The following is a 19096-nucleotide window of genomic DNA, read 5'->3' on the forward strand; positions in this document are numbered from 1 at the left end:
GTTATTGCTGCTGTTGTCAGAGAGGCTGAAACAACGATTAAGAATACTTCGCCCTCTGTCTAGGATGGAAATTTCAGAATTGAGATTTGTAAAATCTCATTTTTCGAAAGCGTAACAGATTAGGGTTTACACCAAAATCCTCATGCTCTGCAATTGATTTGTGTGTGTTAAGAGCGGGGATAGGGGGTGGAGTGGTTAATTAGGGCTTACTGACGGTGGTAGATCTTTTGGGAGATCCACCTTTGCCTTTTGAATTGTTCCCTCTGAAGAAACCGAAATAGCGCATGGAAGAGGCGTTTGGGGCTTGGGGCTACTGGTATGGTGTGGAGGTTTCGGTAAAAGTGGTTTTGGAACCTCAACGGTAGGATGAGCGGCGAAAGTACCCGCGATGGGAGGAAGTTTGAAGGGTATCCATTGCGTTCGCCATTTTGTTGCGCCTATTTATTTTTTCTAACAAGATAACACCCTGTGGACCAAAAGGTGTTCCCTATCCAAAAGGCAGATTAAGTAGGTTTTGCCTTACTTACAATTTGAAACCGGAGACACGAGGCCATGCATGCCTATGTAGGCCACTAGAGTATTCCAAAGCAGTGGTTTGAAAGTTGGCTATTTAACGTGCAGTTGCTACCACTAAAAAGTCAGGTGGAAGCTGCCTCTGAAGTAGAGTGGGTCAGTTGGGGAAGCCTTGTACTTCTTATTTACCCTTGGCGTAATGACCCTAGCTTGAACAGGGTCTTGGAAGATGTCTGGGGTGTGAAGAAACATGTCTGAGTATAGGAAGTTACCGAGCAGAGCATTTTGTGGATTAAATAGTCACAAACAGAAAATCATACTCTAATGCCTCAGTATGTAGATCCACTTTATGGAAAGTAGCAGCCCTACAAATGAAGTCGTGGTAGGAAGTAGTATCATCGGGAGGGGAGGTATTTGAAGGTTATAGGTCAGGATCTGTATCCACTGGTAAAGCAATATCATATGTAACCCAGGGATTATCCTGTGGCTGATGTCAAATATATACCCATGGCCTTGTCCCCCTGTACCTGAATGAGGTGACCCTAGAGGTGTGTATAATATAGCATCACCTTGAAAAGCAGGAGGTGATGGTGCACGTTGGAGGTAGGGGATGGGGGGTGGCACAGAGAAATGTACAGGGCATGTAGCATTGTCCATTCTCTTGATCTGTTTTGGTGGAGGTCCAAAGCTTTTTCACAGCAAAGTTGCAGTTTAGAAGGTTGGGAAGCAGAACCAGGAAGACGTGTAGTTATCCAGCCTGTTAGGGGATGGATCATCAGGTGTTTTTGGCAGGTGTCGATCTCTGTGTAGTTTTTGAAGAATGGGCTTGACTGTCCGATTGTCTCAGATCCGACGACCTCTGCTCAGACGATCTCAGCTTTGATGCTGTTTTCGGTCTTGGAGCTAAAGTTGTGGTTGAGAAGGTAGGCTCAACTCCTCAATGTTTGTTTCTGCGCCGGGGCTAGGAATGTCCAAAAATGTCAGTCGGTGCCAACTATGGCCCTAGGGCAGTGGTAGCCTGGCTCTAGAGTACCTGTTCAACCCTTAGAGAAGGGTTGCTCTGCTTGGGGCCGTGGCAAGGTGAGAGTGGTACAGCACTCGCGGCTGGCTGTGTGGGTGGAAGATTGTGTATTTTCAAAACCGAGCTGGTTCAGTCGTCGTGGGAGAAGGTCTCTTCGTTCGCAGCTTATGTTTGCGCATGGTATTCCCCCTCAATGTCCTCTGTGCCAAAAAAGTCCGGTGTGCCGTCTCCGCTCCTCCGTAATATTTTGAGTTGCTGAGCCAGATGGTCACGAAGAGTTTTTTTGGAGTGAAAGGAGCGGCAAACGTAGCATTCAGCCTCCTTGTGCTTGGGAGAGAAACAGGTTACAGACCTGGTGGGGAACGGTCTGAGGGTATTTTGCGTGGCATCAAGGACGGTTGCAGAATTGTGTCTGTTCCATCACTGTGTTAACATGGTGGACGAGATGCGCCTAAAGACTAAAGAATGCTCGAAGTATGAAGGCCCACATGGGCCTTGATGGAAGAAACCGACCAGTTGATTCCAGAGTCGTCAAACTGAATGGAAGGGAAATAGGAATGCAATCGATAACAATACAGACAGAGATAGGAACTGTGTAAACCGAAAAGAGTGCACCAAGGCGGTGTCGAACCAGAGCACGGAAGCACACGTCTGAACCAGGCGGCAGAAGAAAACATTCAAACAATGGAGTTGAGGACCATGTGCATTACCAGCAAGAGCAGGAGTCACAGTTCCTCGTGAATCAAAAGACTTTCTTCGATGAAAAACAACTTGCACATATCCGACTCCAACACTAGATAGCAGGATTAAGCACAACATGTAGAACTACAGCCACACATGCCTCGAACACAGACTTATCTGTTCAAAGAAAGTGCAAAGCTTTGGGACTCCCAATTCACAAGACATACAGTACATATATTTTGTTGATAGCTCTTTTTATTTCTTTTCACATTTAAATATTAACCAAACTACCACAGTGTAATTCTCTTAATATTAATCACTACAGGACCTCACTGTGATAGAAGTGTTCTCCACCAACACGTTTATATATTCAGAGCCATTGATCAGGCCATACATTCTATATGTTATGGTTTTATTTTGTACATCCACGTCTTTTATGAACAGTTTTCTTCCGCTGCAGTGCAAAGGTCCATACCTTGGAGCCATTCTCATACTGAAGGGGTTCTTAATCCATCCAGTGCCTGCCAATATCTCACTTTGCCACTAGCAACCAAAATAGCTACCAAGTTCTGAGTCTCAAGGGAATGTGCTTCACCCCTCTTAATCCCCCCCACCCCCCCCCCCCTCGCCATGCCCAGGATTGAGTGTATGGTGTCCGGTTCCAGACCAATGCCAATGGTTTCACTTAACACTGTGTGTATCTTAGACCAGTAATGGCCAATCGCTTGTAAGACCAGACCATGTGAAAAAATTACGCACTATCTGCACGGCGCTGTCGGATTTAAGAGCTTTGCCTCCTTCCCATGTTCTAGAGTTTAGTAGGGTCATAGTATGTTCTATGGAAGTATTGTAACTGTATAAGCCTCAGTTTAGCCTAAATAGCAAGGGATTGCTCAGTCATCTTGGCCCACTCTTGATCCTCTAGGACAACCACATTGTCTGCCACTTAGACCTCATGAGTATCAGAACATCTGGTTAATTAACCACCAGGGCTCTGTACGTGCAGGATATACCTTTTTTGTAAGTGGTTCCATCATGATCTTAAGATTCCAGACGATTAAACTCAGGGACCACTATCAATAAGTGATCATGCTGTTAGAGTGTACAGTGGAGCTACAAATATAGATGCAATAGAATGGAGAGCTATGAAGGGCAAACTCTTGGGTAAGTGAGGATATGATTTAATGTGACTGCACGCCCACACATCACAACTTCGAGGTCAAATTAAATCCCAAGATACAAAGCTGCAAAGCCACATACATGTGAAAGTCGGGTAACCTGCAGGGGAAGGGATCTCCTGCTGATTGTTTTAAACCATTAAATGTGCTTCATGATTCTGTGCCAACAACTGAGGGGATCCTGGTTGGCTCGGTCAATCCTCTGGAGACAGAAGAGCTATACAGCCTCTAGATGCCAGGATTAGAGACTATCTCTCTTTTGCCTATGCACCGAATCATGACAGTTCCCGAAGACTCAGTTATTGATGACCGCCAGCTCTGATGACCAATAGTAAATAAAGGCGGATGTCTAGCACTCCCAGAAGCGCATTGTATAGCGCCAGTATGTATTCAGACAGTGAGACTCCTGGCTGAGCACCATCCCAAAGAAATGTCCTAAGGACAGCATTTAGGTCTAAAAACAAGGTAGCAGGGAGGGTGCTTGGGTAGCTTTGAAGAATACAGAGGACTCTTTGTACTCTTGTAAGAACCCTCGCTGGCCCTTTTTAGAAAGGCACTAAAAACGTGGTGTTTTATCAAGGCCTACCAGTAAGCTTACTTTGGGGATACTACAAGCATTTGGTTTAGGCGCCTTGACGCCCATTGGGCTAAGTAGCGCTATATAAATCGGGTTTCATTCATTCATTCTTTGAAGAGCCCCCTACACATTATGGAAAAGCGCAGATTCTCCCATGCCAACAATTCCTTTGTGGTTTTTTTTTAGATGGAGGTAAATGTTTTGGACTCTGCTTTAGATCTGTGGAAATGTGGACACCGAGGTACTTAAAGTGGTCAATTGTTGGACACCGTACAACCAGGCCTAAGACATTGGGATGACACCAGCCAATCGGAACGCATTGTGCCTATCCAAATTAACCCAAAGGTAAAATGAATCTCCGTAGATCTGCAGAATTGCCATCAGCTTCGGGAGACACATTCTGGGCATTGCATGAATAAGCGAGATATGATCTTCATATCCTGACCGTCACTTAAATCCACCTACCTGGGTGTCACACCTAATTCCCTCTGCCAGTGGGTCTGCTAACAATGCAAAAAGGAGTAGAGCGGGGGGGGGGGGGGAGGGGGGGGGGGGGTGTTTATGGGGGGTCCCTGCCAAATACCTTGACCTTCCGGGAAATGTGCGCACAACAACCTGTTCACTCTATCCTGCAACTAGGAATCATTGTATAAGCATCTCCCAGCAGAATTCAGAGCATAAAAAGTCAATGTACCCAACTGAATGCCTTTTTAAAGTCAATATGAATTAGAGCCAAAACTTCTGACAACTCAGGCGCTCTCGTGAGGGCTACTTGCAAACGGCAAATGTAGTAACAAGTGCTCTGTGTGGTATAAAACCACTCTGATCCACATGGTCAAGCGTTCAACTAGACTATCTACGAGGAATTTGGTGAGGATTTGGGTTTTAATGATTTGCAGTGAGACTGGGTGGTAGAAGGGGCAGCCATTAGGGTTCTTTCTAGGCTTGGGGGATAACCACAATTGTGGCATCATGGCGGTCACGTGGCAGTGCCCCGAAATGTCTGACTTCTTCATAAAGCTTTAAGATATGACGGGCAACTACTGAGGAGTATTTGTTGAACTCTGTGGAGAACCCATTGGGACTAGGAGTTTTGCCAATGTTCACGGAAGCAAAAACCTGCTGTGTAGTTCCTTTTCAGAGATCGGAGCATCAAGTTCTTCCCTCCTCATGGAGGTGGTGGGGTTGTTAGTGACAGGTTGCGTCCGCCATCAAGCTCGCATCACAAAGAACACCTTGCTGCAATGGATATGCAGGATTATTTTAGGGATGAGCTCTTTGTCACCAACCAGAACAATTTCTTCAGCTCTTTTTACCATTTCATAGATCTGACTTTGAATAGCTATCCACAAGAGCCTATTGCTCGAGGTCTAATATTTCTGCCCCAAGGGTGTCAATCTTGCAGCCTCTGTCCATCTTTTACACTGTAATTAGAGCCCTAATCCGGGAGTCGACGACTGTCCTAAAAGCTTCTCAAACTGCTGTCGCCAACGCAATTGAACCAGGATGGATATCAAACAGGTCACCTCCTCCCTAAGCTGATCAGAGAAGCTTTCATCTGTTAACCACCAGATGTTAAAACGTCAGCCCGACCGTGTACCAATGAGGGCACCCCTATTGTGAAGTTTCACTGGGGAAGGATTAGACAAGCCTCTTCTGAACATCCTCACCCGCTAAACTCCTGCCATATCTATAGCTGGCATAAGAAAATCTATACATGATAACGATGAGCGAGAGGAATATCTGTATTGTCGCTCGTCTTGGTGCCACTTTCATTTGGTACATATCTCAATTGAGAGGACCTCAGTGCATGCTCACCTCAATGGCTGGACTACAGGCCTTTTTCAATGAGCTGATTATGCTACTCTTGTGACATTGGTGGGAGCCTTCCAGGGCTGCTGCACTCTCTTACACCTACTGTAAGGTTCATATGGGGCTCCCACCTTGACAAGGGGGAATGCATTTGAATCTATGAAAGATCTAATACTGTAAAAAAATGCCTTACTTGCCTTTATTTCTCTAAGTTTTTTTCCATCACCTTATTTGCAATAGTCTTTGGGCTTCCTGTGAAGCTGTCCGCGGTTAGCAAGGGGAAATGGGGGCGCTTAGGGAATCTACAATTACTTAAAACACTAATTCTCGCCTTAGCTGTGCCTCCTTCACAGGTTAAACATTTTAAAGTCTGCACAGCACTTGCCCTAAATAGATTGTTGCAACTAATAAGGTTTATAGTGGTTGCACCCCATGACAACAACATATACCTTCCGGTCACAGTCCTAAATCACATAGATAGGAGCTGGCCATGAGATGCAGCTTTCTCTGGGGAGGGGAGATATATGGGAGTAGGGGTGCTCTCCTTTCCAAACCGAAAAAGGTGAAAACCCTCAATCAAACTGAACCCCGCAGATGAAAGGTGTACATTTCAGCACTATCAATGCTTTCTCTGCAGAAATCATGCCTTCAGCCTATGACAAGACCTCTCTTATTGACAACAGAATAAGGGTTCGATCTTCTGCCTCATGAAGAGCATCCTTGCCAATGCAAATGCCTTGTCCATCAACTAGAGTTACTGGATTACTTCCCTATTAAGGACCAAGTAGTTCCGGACTCCCTCATATACCAAATCATAGTCAAAGACCCCCTCAACTGACAAGACTATTGTCAACAAAACCATTCCTGCTGATGAACCAGAAAGCTTTCACCACATTGACCAGCAGAAAAAAAATCAACATCCACGTGCTGATCCCTTCGGCCAGTCAGGTTGAGTGATTCCTCAACAGCAAGTTTGCCGTATTCTGCCTCACATTTGCAAAATACACCATCGAGGATTCCTCTAATGACCAATGGTCTCCAATTAAGATGCAAGCGGAACTACTGCACCAGTTTCTTTAGGTAGAAGAGAAACAACAAGAACTAGAAGATGTAGGTTGTAAATACTAGTGGCTCTTAGATCCTGGACAAATGGTCACCCACTTACTCCCATACAAGGAGGAGAGGGAATAATCCTACATGCAAGAGGACATTCATTTTTTTTTATTTTTATTGCTGATGTGGGTAGTGCAACCCATTGTTTAAATACAAAAATACACATTTTCCTATTCTTCTATATGTATTTCCTAATCCTTGAGCCACCTCTGGCTAAAAAACGTTACCTTCAATTTAGACACGGTACGCTCCCCCTAAGGGAAACCACCAATAAGTGGGTAAAAACTCTAACCCCTGTAATTTCATGCCCAGGATGCGAGGCTAGCAGAGAGACAGATCTCCACGTTCTGCTCTTCAGCCCCTCTTACTCTAGGGCAAGAACTAAATGGTTACTCCAGTGTTGCCGGTCTAGAGGCATAAGGGATTATAGAGAGGCTTTTAGATTTTTTAAAACAGACACGTCTTTTATGTTCGTTCTTGCCACCTCAAAATTTCTTCTGTCAATGCGGTATAGACGGTGTGCAATAAAAAAGGGTCTAAATGAGTGATAATATGGGCGACCCCCTTTCATTTATTTTATGTCGAAGGGTAGACTGTAATTTGCCCAGTGTTAGTGATAATAATGCTTGCTTATGAATTTAACATTGTGTTTTAGAAGGTCTTTTATCCTCAATTTTAAAATTATTAACTTATTTGTATATAGTATTGTGATGTATTTGATGTGATATGTCTTTTATATGGTTTTTAACCGATAATAAAAGCTTTTGACTGATTGACTGACTGACCTAATCCTTGATATTTAACTAGTTTGTGGAAGAGTGCTTTTTTTAAAGAATGTAGGATGCCATCAAGGAGGAGTTATGTTATGTTAAAAAGTATTTATTGAGCACACTGCCACCGATTGGTTTCCTGGCGCTAAGATAGACAAAGAACGGGACCTGAAAACGTGAATAGGATGGAGTTAGTGATACACTTGTCTGAAAAGCCATGTTTTTAAAGCTTTACTGAATTACATGAGGTCCGAGCAGGACCTGATCTTGAAGGGGAAGGTGTTCCATAAGCGAGATACAAGAACAGCAAATCTGCAACCACCAGACCGTTTGCGTTTGAAAGCGGGTGTCTGGAGGAGGGCTAGGTGGGCAGAGCGCAGGTTACGGGAAGGGTTGTGCCTGATGATGAGGTTATTTATCAATTTGGGACTTTTGCAGTGGAGAGATTTGAAAATCATGCAGTTAGTTTTGAAGGAACAGCGCTGGGGCAGAGGGAGCCAGTGAAGGTCCCTGAGCAAAGGAGATGCTGAATGCCATTTGGGTTGGGCAGTAGTAAGTCTGGCCGCATAGTTCTGGACCATCTGGAGGCGCTTCAGTAGATATAAGGGTAGGCCAAGGTATATGGAGTTTGCATAGTCCAGGTGGGACAATACCGTAGTAATCCCAACCTGGGTGATGGCCTCTGGAGTAAAGAATCGTCGCACCTTTCGGATTTTTCTAAGCTGGAAAAAACACTTGGAGACCACTTGGCCCACTTGAGTTTTTAGAGAGATGTCGCTGTTCAGGGTCACTCCAAGTGTCTTTGCAGAGGAAGTAGGGGTAGGGGCTTGACCCATATCTGATGGCCAGTAGTGAGTGCCCCAATATTTAGCACTATCACCTGTGAGCACCAGCTCGGTTTTCCAGGGTTTAGTTTTAGGTGGTTTTGGTTCATCCAAGTTTGGATGAACCTCATGGTAGACTGAAAATGAGAAATGGAGAAGGTGGAGTTGTCAACAGTGAAGAGCAATTGCAGGTCGTCCGCATAATTAAACACTGACACCTGCTTGTCTCTTAAGACCTGGATTAGAGGGAGAATATAGATGTTGAATAGATGAGGTGACAACGATGAGCCCTGAGGGACTCCACAGGTGATGGACCCTTTAGGGCCGACCAGGGTGCCAAGGCGGACCGACTGAGAACGATTCTCCAAAAAAGACCTCAGCCAACAGGCTGCTAGGCCCCTGATGCCGGCCTGGTTGACACGGTCGATCAATATGCCATGGCCGACCGTGTTAAAAGCGGCCGACAGATCCAACAGCACCAGGGCATGAGGAGAATGTCTATCAGCACAGTCACGGACTGAGTCTAAGACTGCAACTACCACTGCCTCTGTAGAATGGGCAGGGCGAAAGCCCGCCTGGTGGGGATCAAGACAGTTTGAGCCCTCCAGAAAGTTGGACAGATGTTTCGCGACATGGGCTTCCATAACTTTGGCCAAGAAAGGGAGCAGAGAGATTGGCCGGTAGTTTGCCATGCAAGTGGGGTCCACCCCAGGTTTCTTCAGGAGTGGGATGACTGTTGCTTCCTTAAATGCCAGGGGTACTAAGCCAGATGTAAGAGAGTCATTCAACAGAGTAGAGGCCGACGTCGGGACGGAGGATAGACACTCTTTAAGGATATAATAGGGGCATTTGTCAGAGGGTGCTCCTGACTTGACTCTTGCCAGTAGTTCTAAGAATTGCTCTGAGGTAATAGTAGGAAACCTATTTAATGTGACCTTGTTGGTGGTGGTATGGGTGGAAAAGGTTCTTGAGTTTATTGATTCCGCTCAAAACACCCAAATAAAATTAGGTCTGAAACAACAGTAAATGAAAGGAACATGCCAGCAGTAAGTACGTCCCATTGTTTGACACATGAACAATGTAGATAACAATCAGTGTGAGCGAGGAGGACTGGCAATTCATTTAGGTCTTACTCTCAAGTCAGTGAATGCACAGACCGCTACTACAGGGCTGTCTACTGTGGGGCAGTCCCATGTGTTCACGACGGGACTCCTAGATCAAGAACTGTGAAACGCAGATACATCACACATGGACTGAGGACCCTCTAGCTCTTAACCATGTTTTCTGAAGAAAGGTTATTGGGGGAGATTGGAAAATCAAGACAAAAGCACTTAAATAAACTGACTACATGGGGATGCTTCTGCCCACCATACTAATCACAGATTGTGTGCTACACACATCAATAAAACTGTTATTTAACACCTTGGCTGCGTCGAACGTTCAGCTCCAGTGCTGAACATTCGAAAAACGGGTGGGGCAGCGTCGGCCAACGGACGTTCGCAGCACTACCAAAGTAGTGTACGCGACGACCGTTGGCCGACGGCAGCAGCTAAGGGGTTAAAGCATCATTCACTCCTGATGCTTCAGTGAAGCATTACCTTTTAAAATTAAGAAAAAATACATTTGTGATTGCCTTCTAGAGGCTGAGCCGAAACAATGCACTGATCTATGAAATGTGCCTTATGTACAATGTGCTGCTCTTACAAGAAGGGCAAAACAACATTCAAAACTAAGCAAAGCACATTTTTATCTTGAGTCCTATGTACAGAAATCTGCTTATAACGCCTAAAATGAGACCAGCATTCTGATACTTCTTTTAAGGGTGCTAGGTCTTCTGCAAAGGTTTGCTCGCATAGTGTCAAAGTAAAGGACCCAGCAGGTGCAGCACGCCTCAAACACACGACCAGTTAAAATTACAGGGCTGTGTTTCCCCCCCAAAATACAGCTCATGAGTAATAGTTTTTTTTTATGGGTAGATCTTGATTTATTTAAAATATAGGCAGTCAAGACAGAGTGATAGAAATATATTATTTGCAGAAAGCATGGGTGACTCTATAAACTAAAGTGTTTGGTGGTAGAAAGCATCAGTTCACAATACAAGTCTACTGGCAGGATGTGTGGATGTATCACAGGAATAGAGGCAAACAAGAGTTCATTATGCTCCTTGGCCTTGATAACAAAAAGATCCTCAGGACTCCTTATGTAGTCCAATATGTTCTATTAGAACAAAGGACTACATCTATGTTACAGCCGGATCCAGAGGCCTTCTGCCAACTGAGGTCAATTTTCTATTGTCCTATAGCCCACACTAGAATTAGAGGACCCCCCTCACAACCCAAATTGAAGACTTCCATATTGTTGCCTTACTAGACCCAGGGTCTGCCCTCATGCGATTCTCTATTCCTACCTATACATTGGCATTCCACACCTGGTCGTCTAACTAAATCTTGGGGCCTGGTTTGCAGAGACAAGGGTTGACCTTCTTTCTGCTCCACTCTCAAATCCTTCTCTTCATCCTTTCTCTTGTCCAGCAGGGCTCTGCCCTGGGCACCTTAAAGGGCTATCTTTCTTCCATCCTAGCCTTTCTGTGGTTACTTGATCCACCCACCCTCTTCAAATCCCCTGTTGTACATAAGTTCTTGAAAGGTTCATAACTTAGAACCTTAGGTCTCCACCAGGTGACCATAACCAAAAACAAGCTCCCTCTCCAGGTTCCAACTAGAGCTTGGAATTTCCATCTCATGCGCCCCAAGTAGACCTGCAGACACCCTCAAATGGCCCAGTTAAAACCTGGGGATGTCTTCCTGTGGCCCTATCTAAAAAAACAGGCATCCTTCATGTAGCCTTATGGTACGGCAGATTGTGGAACCTCACTCATATGGGCACAACAAAAACCAGGGAATTATTTTCTGGTCCCATGCAGAACCTGGATCTTACCTTCTGGGATAACTATTTGAACCAGAGACCTCCCTCATGTTGCCCCTTTGGCCTAAGTATTGCAGGCCTTCATGACATGGTCTAGCTACTTAATTATGAAACCACTGACCTTATTCCCATTATTCTAAGAGGACATAACATTGCTCCACCAGTTACCAATCAGCCAACTCGTACCTCTCCGTAATGGCAGCAGCTTGTTCTCCAGGATTTCCCGTGCATCAGTGCCCTCGTCCATCAGATCCAGCTTGGTAATGACACCGATCGTACGCAAACCTACAAAAAGATAGTGTGCTTTCATGAACATATATTCAAAGTAACAGACAGTGTGCTTGAAATGCCAAGTAACGAATAAGCAAATGCGGACAATAAAATCGCACAACACAAGCTTGTTAATCTGCTACATGTGCCACTACAGCACCACAGCAAGGGCACATACAGTAGTGCACATTTAAGGCTACTGAAACTTCTATTTATGGTTTCACAGTTCTGAAATGAATATCTATCAGAGTTGATGTTAATAAACAGGCAACATCCAAGTAAAAGACCCACCAAAGCTTCCATTTCTTACTTGAATGAGACAGTGTAATCGATTTTTACTTCCATATTAACACATTTTAAAATGCTTTTAACAGGCACACACACAGTGTCCAGCAAGGTATATTGTACAGCATATGTCTACTGTCCCTTCACCAAGCTTGCACATTCACAAGAGACACTGCTCAAGAACAAAAACTGCAGTCCACCACGCCTACTTTCTAGTTATTGACATTAAGCAGTACTGCAAACCACTTAAATACCCTACCCAACACTCAAATAAGTTTCTGATAGCTCTAGCCCCACATATCCCTTGATACCACTTGAATTACATTCTCTAAACATGTATGGTACCACTTGCACTCTCCAAGGCAGCTTGCCCTCTGGCGTAATTTACACCTTCAGGCAAAACTATTATGTGGTAGAAACAGGTGACATAGGGAGATGATCTCGTAGTGTGTACATTTTCACATCCTGGCCTCCCTGGAAGGCATTCTAATCTCATTACATCTCTGGAAGGTAAAATGATTAAAATCATATTTTCTCAAACTGTTAATAGCAAAGGAAATACTGTTTTCGTTTTCAGTGTCTGTTTTCCATGGGCACAAAGAAAATAGTCTTCACTTTCAAGTCAATTTGGCACTTGGCACAGACAGTAATGTTCCCACTTGCACAATCAGTCACGTCAGTTTACAAGTGTTGATATCAGGGTGGGATGGAATCTAGCCAAATTTCAGAGGGACTGCATTAATCAGTGGCACGTTAAAAGACAGAGTGAGATTGAAAGAGGAAACAATGAGTAAATAAAATGTCTTCTGGTGGCTACTTTAGAGTAGGAGTGCTCCTATTGGTACAGCCAATAGCTAGTCACCAAGGTTTTTCACGTAAAGGTTGCAGGATTCAGCAGTTTGTAGAAAAAAAAACCAAGTTTGATTTTGTTTTCTGGTGAGAAACGGGGAATATGCACCTGTCAGAGCCTCTTCAAGAGGACAACAGGGCAAGCAGGAATTAATGGGCAATACTGTGGTGGTTGAGGCCTTTTGCTTCTGATGTTCGAGGCTCTGCTTCCTATGATCTATGACCAACTAGGCAGAGTACCCCTTCAGCACTTGACTCAGTGGTAGTCCTGGACTAGCAGTCTAAGGCTTCTCGGGGAAGAGGTAGGTGTAACCCATCCCCACTGGTCCTTACTCCCTCAAAGTGTACTCCTACACCTCACAGGGCCCACTGGTCTTGAGTTAGGCTCCTAGGTTATGTCTCCTTACACAGTATGGAAGACCATTAGTCCACAGTACTGTTCACAACAGGCAGAAGTCATGCTGAACTTCTCGAAGCGGATGTGCAGCTTCAGTTTCATCGACTAGAGTCTCAAGCTCCCCTTTTTAGAATCAATTTCTAGACACATTTGTGTCTCTGTATTTGTAGTTCGTAGACTGGGGGTTGCTCACTTTTAAGTGCCCACTCCTTTGGTGTGTACTTCTGCCAAAGAGCAGTCTATCACAGCAAGACGGTCTCCAATCTTGAGAACCCCAAACACAGGGCAAGGGAGTGGCAAGAGGTTCACACCTGGATGTCCACTTCAGTGTGACAAGGTCCCAGTACAACTCTTTATGATTCTCTTATCAGACCCATCTCCTTCCTCAGATGTGCCCAGGCCCCTTTGACCAAAGACCACCTCATACATCCTCGCGTGCATGCAACCACTCAGGCTATTTCTCATCCACTGTAACATTTTTCCAGCATAAGTAAATCCTCATGTGCACACTTTACTAGAGTGAGCCAGGAAGCTAAAATGGACCTGTTCACTTTATTGATCACTAAAAACAGTATGCTGCCATCAACTTGCTCATGCTACTAAACTCACTGTGAAGGCAGTAGCCTTACACCTCCTGAGGGAAACGCTGTGGGTGCCCCTTCCAGTTGAGCAGTCAATGAGGCAGGCCTAGGTCATAGCGCACACATGATTTGTGTTCGGTCGTGACCAAAAATCATTACCAAGGATCCAGATATTACTCTAGTTGGGGTGTTCAGAGCAGGAGTGTCCATCACCATTCAAGGGACTTTTCCATCTCAACACCACCAATCAGAGTATAGCACTTTTGAAGCCAGGACAATAGGCTGACAAGCAGTCCGTAATCTCCATATTCCCTCTTTAGTTTAACTGGAAGTAAAAGATTAGGTTTTCTTAATACAGAACTCTGAATCTTTCACCACTTATTTCACAGGTCACTGAATGGAAAAGGTATCCTTTCCTTTAAATCTGTTCATGTACATTAATTTAATTCTAGGGCTTCGGTATTTCAGAGCTGCTCTATCAGAAGCCTAATCAAGAAACCTTAGTTTCAGGCTTTAACAAAAATACTTTGTAGCAGTAATGAACAAGTTACTTACTTCACTTCAGTAACTCTAGTTTGGCAGAGACTATCTAGCCACATATTCCAAACCTTAAAATAATCTCCAGGCGTCAGACTGGATCCGGATTTTTTTTCGTTTACAGTACCCCTGCGCGCTGGGAGGTGGCGTCATTTGCTCCATGTGGCAACACCCACGCCAGAAGGTACTTGCGCAGTGTCTATATAGGCGCCACCCCAGTGCGCTGACATCAGTTTCATTTCACGACTTTCCCCACAAGAAGTACGGACACACAAAAAACACTGACCACTGGTTTCAAAAACCAGCACTTTGAGAGGGGAACAGCGCTGTCCGTAAAATTCCATTTGTGAGCAGGGAGGATGGGTGGGTAGGGAAGGAATCTGCGGCTAGATACTCTACCAGATAAGGCGATATCAAAGGTAAGTAACTTGTTCATCTGATAGAGACTTCTTGCAGTATATTCCTTACCTTAGAATAGATACCCAAGCAATACCTCCCTGGAGATGGGTGTGCGAAACTGATTCACACTAGAAATTTTGACAGGACTGAACGAGCAGTGTGCCCATCCCACCGGACCAGACTCTCCAGACAGTAATGCTACAAGAATGCGTGTAGAGAAGCCAATGTTTGTGCCCTACAGATACCCAGGACCGGAACTCCGCATGCTAACGCAGTGGTGGCAGCCTTCGTTCTGGTGGAATGAACACCCAAACCCGCAGGGGGTGGTTTCTTGGCCAATGCGTAGCAGATCTTAATGCATAGCACAATCCATCGGGAGACAGTCAGTTTCAGCACAGCCTTTCCCTTCTTTGCTCCAACATACTCCCATGAAGAGTTGGTCGTCCACCGGGAACGCTCTCGAGCAGTCAAGGTAGAACATTAATGTTCTCCTTGGGTACAGTTGATGAAGTCGCTCCTCTTCTTTAGAGGAAAGGGCCGGAGCGTAAAAGGTAGATAGGGTGATGGACTGACCTTCATGACGAGGAGTGACAACCTTCAGCAGAACAGAAGTTCTAGTGCGAAGGACCAGCTTGTCTGGGTAGATGGACAGGTACGGGGGCTTGGATGACAAAGCCTGAAATTCACTGACCCTCCAGGCAGATGTTAGTGCCACCGGGAAGGCCGTCCTAATTGTAAGGAACTTAAGAGGACAGTTGTGCAATGGCTCAAAGGGAGCATACATCAAAAATTTTCAGACTATATTAAAGCCTTGCTGAGGCATAATGAAGGGTGAATGAGCAAACATATTGCAAACCTTTCAAGAACTTATGTACAACAGGGGATTTGAAGAGGGTGGGCTGATCTGGTAACCGCAAAAAGGCTAGGATGGAAGAAAGATAGCCCTTTAAGGTGGCCAGGGCAGAGCCCTGTTGGACAAGGGAAAGGATAAAGAGGACTTGAGAGTGGAGCAGAAGACGGTCAACCTGCTTCTCTGCACACCATGCCACAAACTTGCCCCAATAAGAGGTGTATACCATTTTGGTGGAGGGACGCATGGCTGCCAAGATAACATTGCAGACTTCATAAGGGAAGGTCGAAAGCTATTCACTGTCACCGCTCAATCTCCACGCATGAAGGCGGAGCATTGACAGGTTTTGAGTGGCGAACCCCACACTGATGCTGCCACAGAAGATCCTCCCGAAAGGGCAGCGTGATCCGAGGACAGATGGCCATGCTCAACAGCTGGGGGTAAACAACTCTCCAAGCCCAGTCTGGAGCCACAAGGATTACTTAGGCCTAGTCGTTCCTGATCTTCTGGAGAACTCTGGCTAGGCGTGGTATAGGTAGAGAGGAGGCCTGAGCTCCACTCGAGACGAAAGGTGGTGTTGAGCATGAGCCGCCTTGGGAAGTACAGCGCACAGAATTGCAGACATTGCACGTTCTCGGGTGTGGCGAACAGATCATACCAAGGCTGTCCCCACTGCTGAAAGAGACCTTGCACCACTTCCAGATGGAATTGCCATTTGTGTTCTGCTAGGCATCTTCGGCAGAATTTGTCCACACTGGTGTTGAGAAAGGCTGCCAGCTGTTGGACCAGCAGGGATATGCCCAGAGATTCCAGCTATGTCCAGAGACCGAGGGCCTCTTTACACAGGGTCAACAACCCCACCCGGTTTGTTTTAGTACCACATGGCAGTGGGTACCGTGCGCACTACACCACTAGATTCAAGCTAGCCCGCTGATGAAGGGTGATGCCCTGAAACCGGTCCCAGGATGCTTGTTTCCGATCCAGGGAGGACCTGGCTTGGCAGTTCGGGCTGGACTGTTCCCACAAGTAACAGGGTCAAGACTGATTTGCATATGGCTGGGTCCAAACTGGGGTGGTGTGGTGAGCAAAAGAATGATGGATTAAACCCAGATCTTTGTGACTGGGGGTGAATGTTTGCATTGTCCAGCATTCCATCTTACAATTGTTTCTTTTGCACATACACTAGCCTTCACTTGATGGAGGATAGAAAGGCTTTTAATGCCAGCCGGATCGGCCTGAGCTCCAGAAGGTTGATATGGAGTTCTGCATGAAACCAGAGGCCTCTGATCACCTCTCCCAGATTGCTGCCCGATTTCAGGAGTGACGCATCTGTCACACTGTGAGATCTTGTTTGGAAATGAAGAGGGGTTGGCCGCTGACTTGACTGCTGTTCGTTAACCACTGCTGCTAAGCTTCTGCAGTTCCCTCAGAGATCTGGACCATGTTAGAAAGATTGTCCTGATGCGGACCCACTGGAACTTCAGGTCCCACTGCAGAGCCCGCATATGCCAGTGGGCATGGTTCACAAGCAGGATGGAAAAGGCAGTCTCACCAAAATAGAAGATAGTGGTTGAAACATCAGTATAATAGCCTGAATATTCTGTAATCGTCGTTCGGGAGGATATACACAAAATTGCAGTGTCCAGAACAGGTCCAATGAAAGGGAGCGTTTCAAAGGGAGTGATGTGTGACTTTGGCACGTTGATAGTGAACCCCAGTGAATGCAGGAGGTCCGCCCTAGTGGGGGATGACAGCCTGGGGCGAGGCTGCCTTCAACAGGGGCGTATGCACCCTCTCTATGGCTACTTGGTCAAAAGAGCAGTCAATTCCTGGAAGAGCAAGGAGAGATAGTCCTCCATCAGCTTGTCGCAAGTGGGAGGCATGAGTGGAAGGACACGAAGGGCAGGGAAGCCCCTTTAGACCACTTGAAGAACCTAGAGGTCTGATGTTATTGACCTCCAGTGGGACTGGTGATGGTGTATCCTGCCTTACAATGGGTGCCCATGATGGAGGTGGTAGACAGGCCCGACTTCTGGCTGCCTGACCCTCAGGGCCTGAGTGGACTGCGTCCTTGGCCACGCAGAGGTTTGGAAGCATACGCGCCATGGTGGCTGGGTGTGTAAAGACACAGCTGGAAGTCCTTTCCGTGGGCTCAAAAGACAGACTGGGGCTGGAAAGGGGCCATGGAAAGACCCAAAGACCTGGCCACTAACCTGATGTCCTTAAAGCGCTCTAGCACCGGGTCATCCGTATCTCCGAAGAGAGGGGAGCCATCCAAGGGCATGTCCAGAAGTAATGCTGGGACATTTCCGGAAAAGCCAGTTGTCATCAGCCAGGCGTGGCGCCACAAGGCCACCGACGAAGAACCCACTCTGCCCAGCGAGTCAGTCGTATCCAGCCCACATTGGATTGTGAACATGTCTGCATGTCTGCATCTCTGCCATCTGCAATAGCTTGGGAAAGTGTAGCCCGAGCCTCCTCCGGGACCATGTGCAGCATCTGCACCACCGAATCCCACAGAGCATGGGAGTAACAACCCGAAAGGCACACAGTGCTCATAGACAGCAGTGCCAGGCTGGTGGACGAAAAAAATGTTTTTCCCCTAAGGTGTCCGGCTTCTTAAGTTCCCTATCCGGTGGAGTGGCAGGGAATGCACCAGGATTTACATGGGAGGTGGAAGCTTGGGCCACCAAGCTCTCTGGGGTAGGATGTTGTAGGAAGATATTGAGGTCCCCTGGGGAGAGGAGGTGGCGGCAGGCAATCGTCCTGTTCACAGGTGCCCCCGTTCAGGGTTTGGACCAAGTCCCAAGCAGGACGTCACTGAGGGTTCTATTAAGTAAGTGGAAGAATTGATGCTGAGGGGTACTGGCTGAAGCACCTCCTGCCACTGAAGGTAGGATTAGGTCCAGGAGCTTGGCCGCCCTTCTCACCACCATAGCAAACGAGCCTCCCTCCTCCATAGCAATGGTAGGAGGAGAGACCATACAAGAATCTGGGAAAGTGTCCAGTCAGCTGGCGTCTGCCAAATCCTCACACCAGTCTATGTTAGGGGCTGGTATTCTTCAGGGTCCGGCGACCCCTCCCAAACCTCCCAGAGTTGCAGCCCATAGGAATTAGCCTCAGGTTCCGGTCTGGTAGGCATGGCTCCAGTTTGTGCTGGAGCCAGCATCAGACATCCCTCTGGCTCCATGTCACCAATGAGAATGGGGATGGTGTCACAGGAAGCCTAGGTATCGTGAGTGGCACAAGGGGATGGTCGAGGTGGTTTAGCCAGCACCAATCCGGATCCATCTGTGGATCCAAGGGGCCTGACTGGAGCCTGGCACAGAACGGCTGGCTGTGAACCAGTGGGGGGCCCTTCCGAACCCCACGGGGCTCAAAGGAACACTAGCAGTAATGGGCAGTCCAAATAAGGTGCATGGCCTCCTAAAACTCACGAAGTTGGGCGAGGGTCACTCCAGCTCTCGGAAACTTGGGGAGGCGCGGAACCGGCCGATGCACAGGCTTAACAGCG

General features: G+C 46.5%; 1 protein-coding gene across 3 annotated transcripts in view; it reads right to left on the reverse strand.

Moving 5' to 3' along the window:
- The window catches only part of DNM2 (dynamin 2), a 799525-nt gene that overhangs the window by 496001 nt on the left and 284428 nt on the right, over positions 1-19096 (reverse strand). For all 3 annotated transcript variants that reach the window (XM_086961600.1, XM_086961585.1, XM_086961594.1), the window contains exon 5: positions 11601-11699. In XM_086961600.1, the coding sequence (XP_086817726.1) occupies positions 11601-11699 (99 nt within the window). The remainder of the gene's footprint in view (positions 1-11600; positions 11700-19096) is intronic.

The sequence above is a fragment of the Lissotriton vulgaris genome, chromosome 1_1 (genome assembly GCF_964263255.1).
Source record: "Lissotriton vulgaris chromosome 1_1, aLisVul1.2, whole genome shotgun sequence".
Classification (NCBI taxonomy): Eukaryota; Metazoa; Chordata; class Amphibia; order Caudata; family Salamandridae; genus Lissotriton; species Lissotriton vulgaris.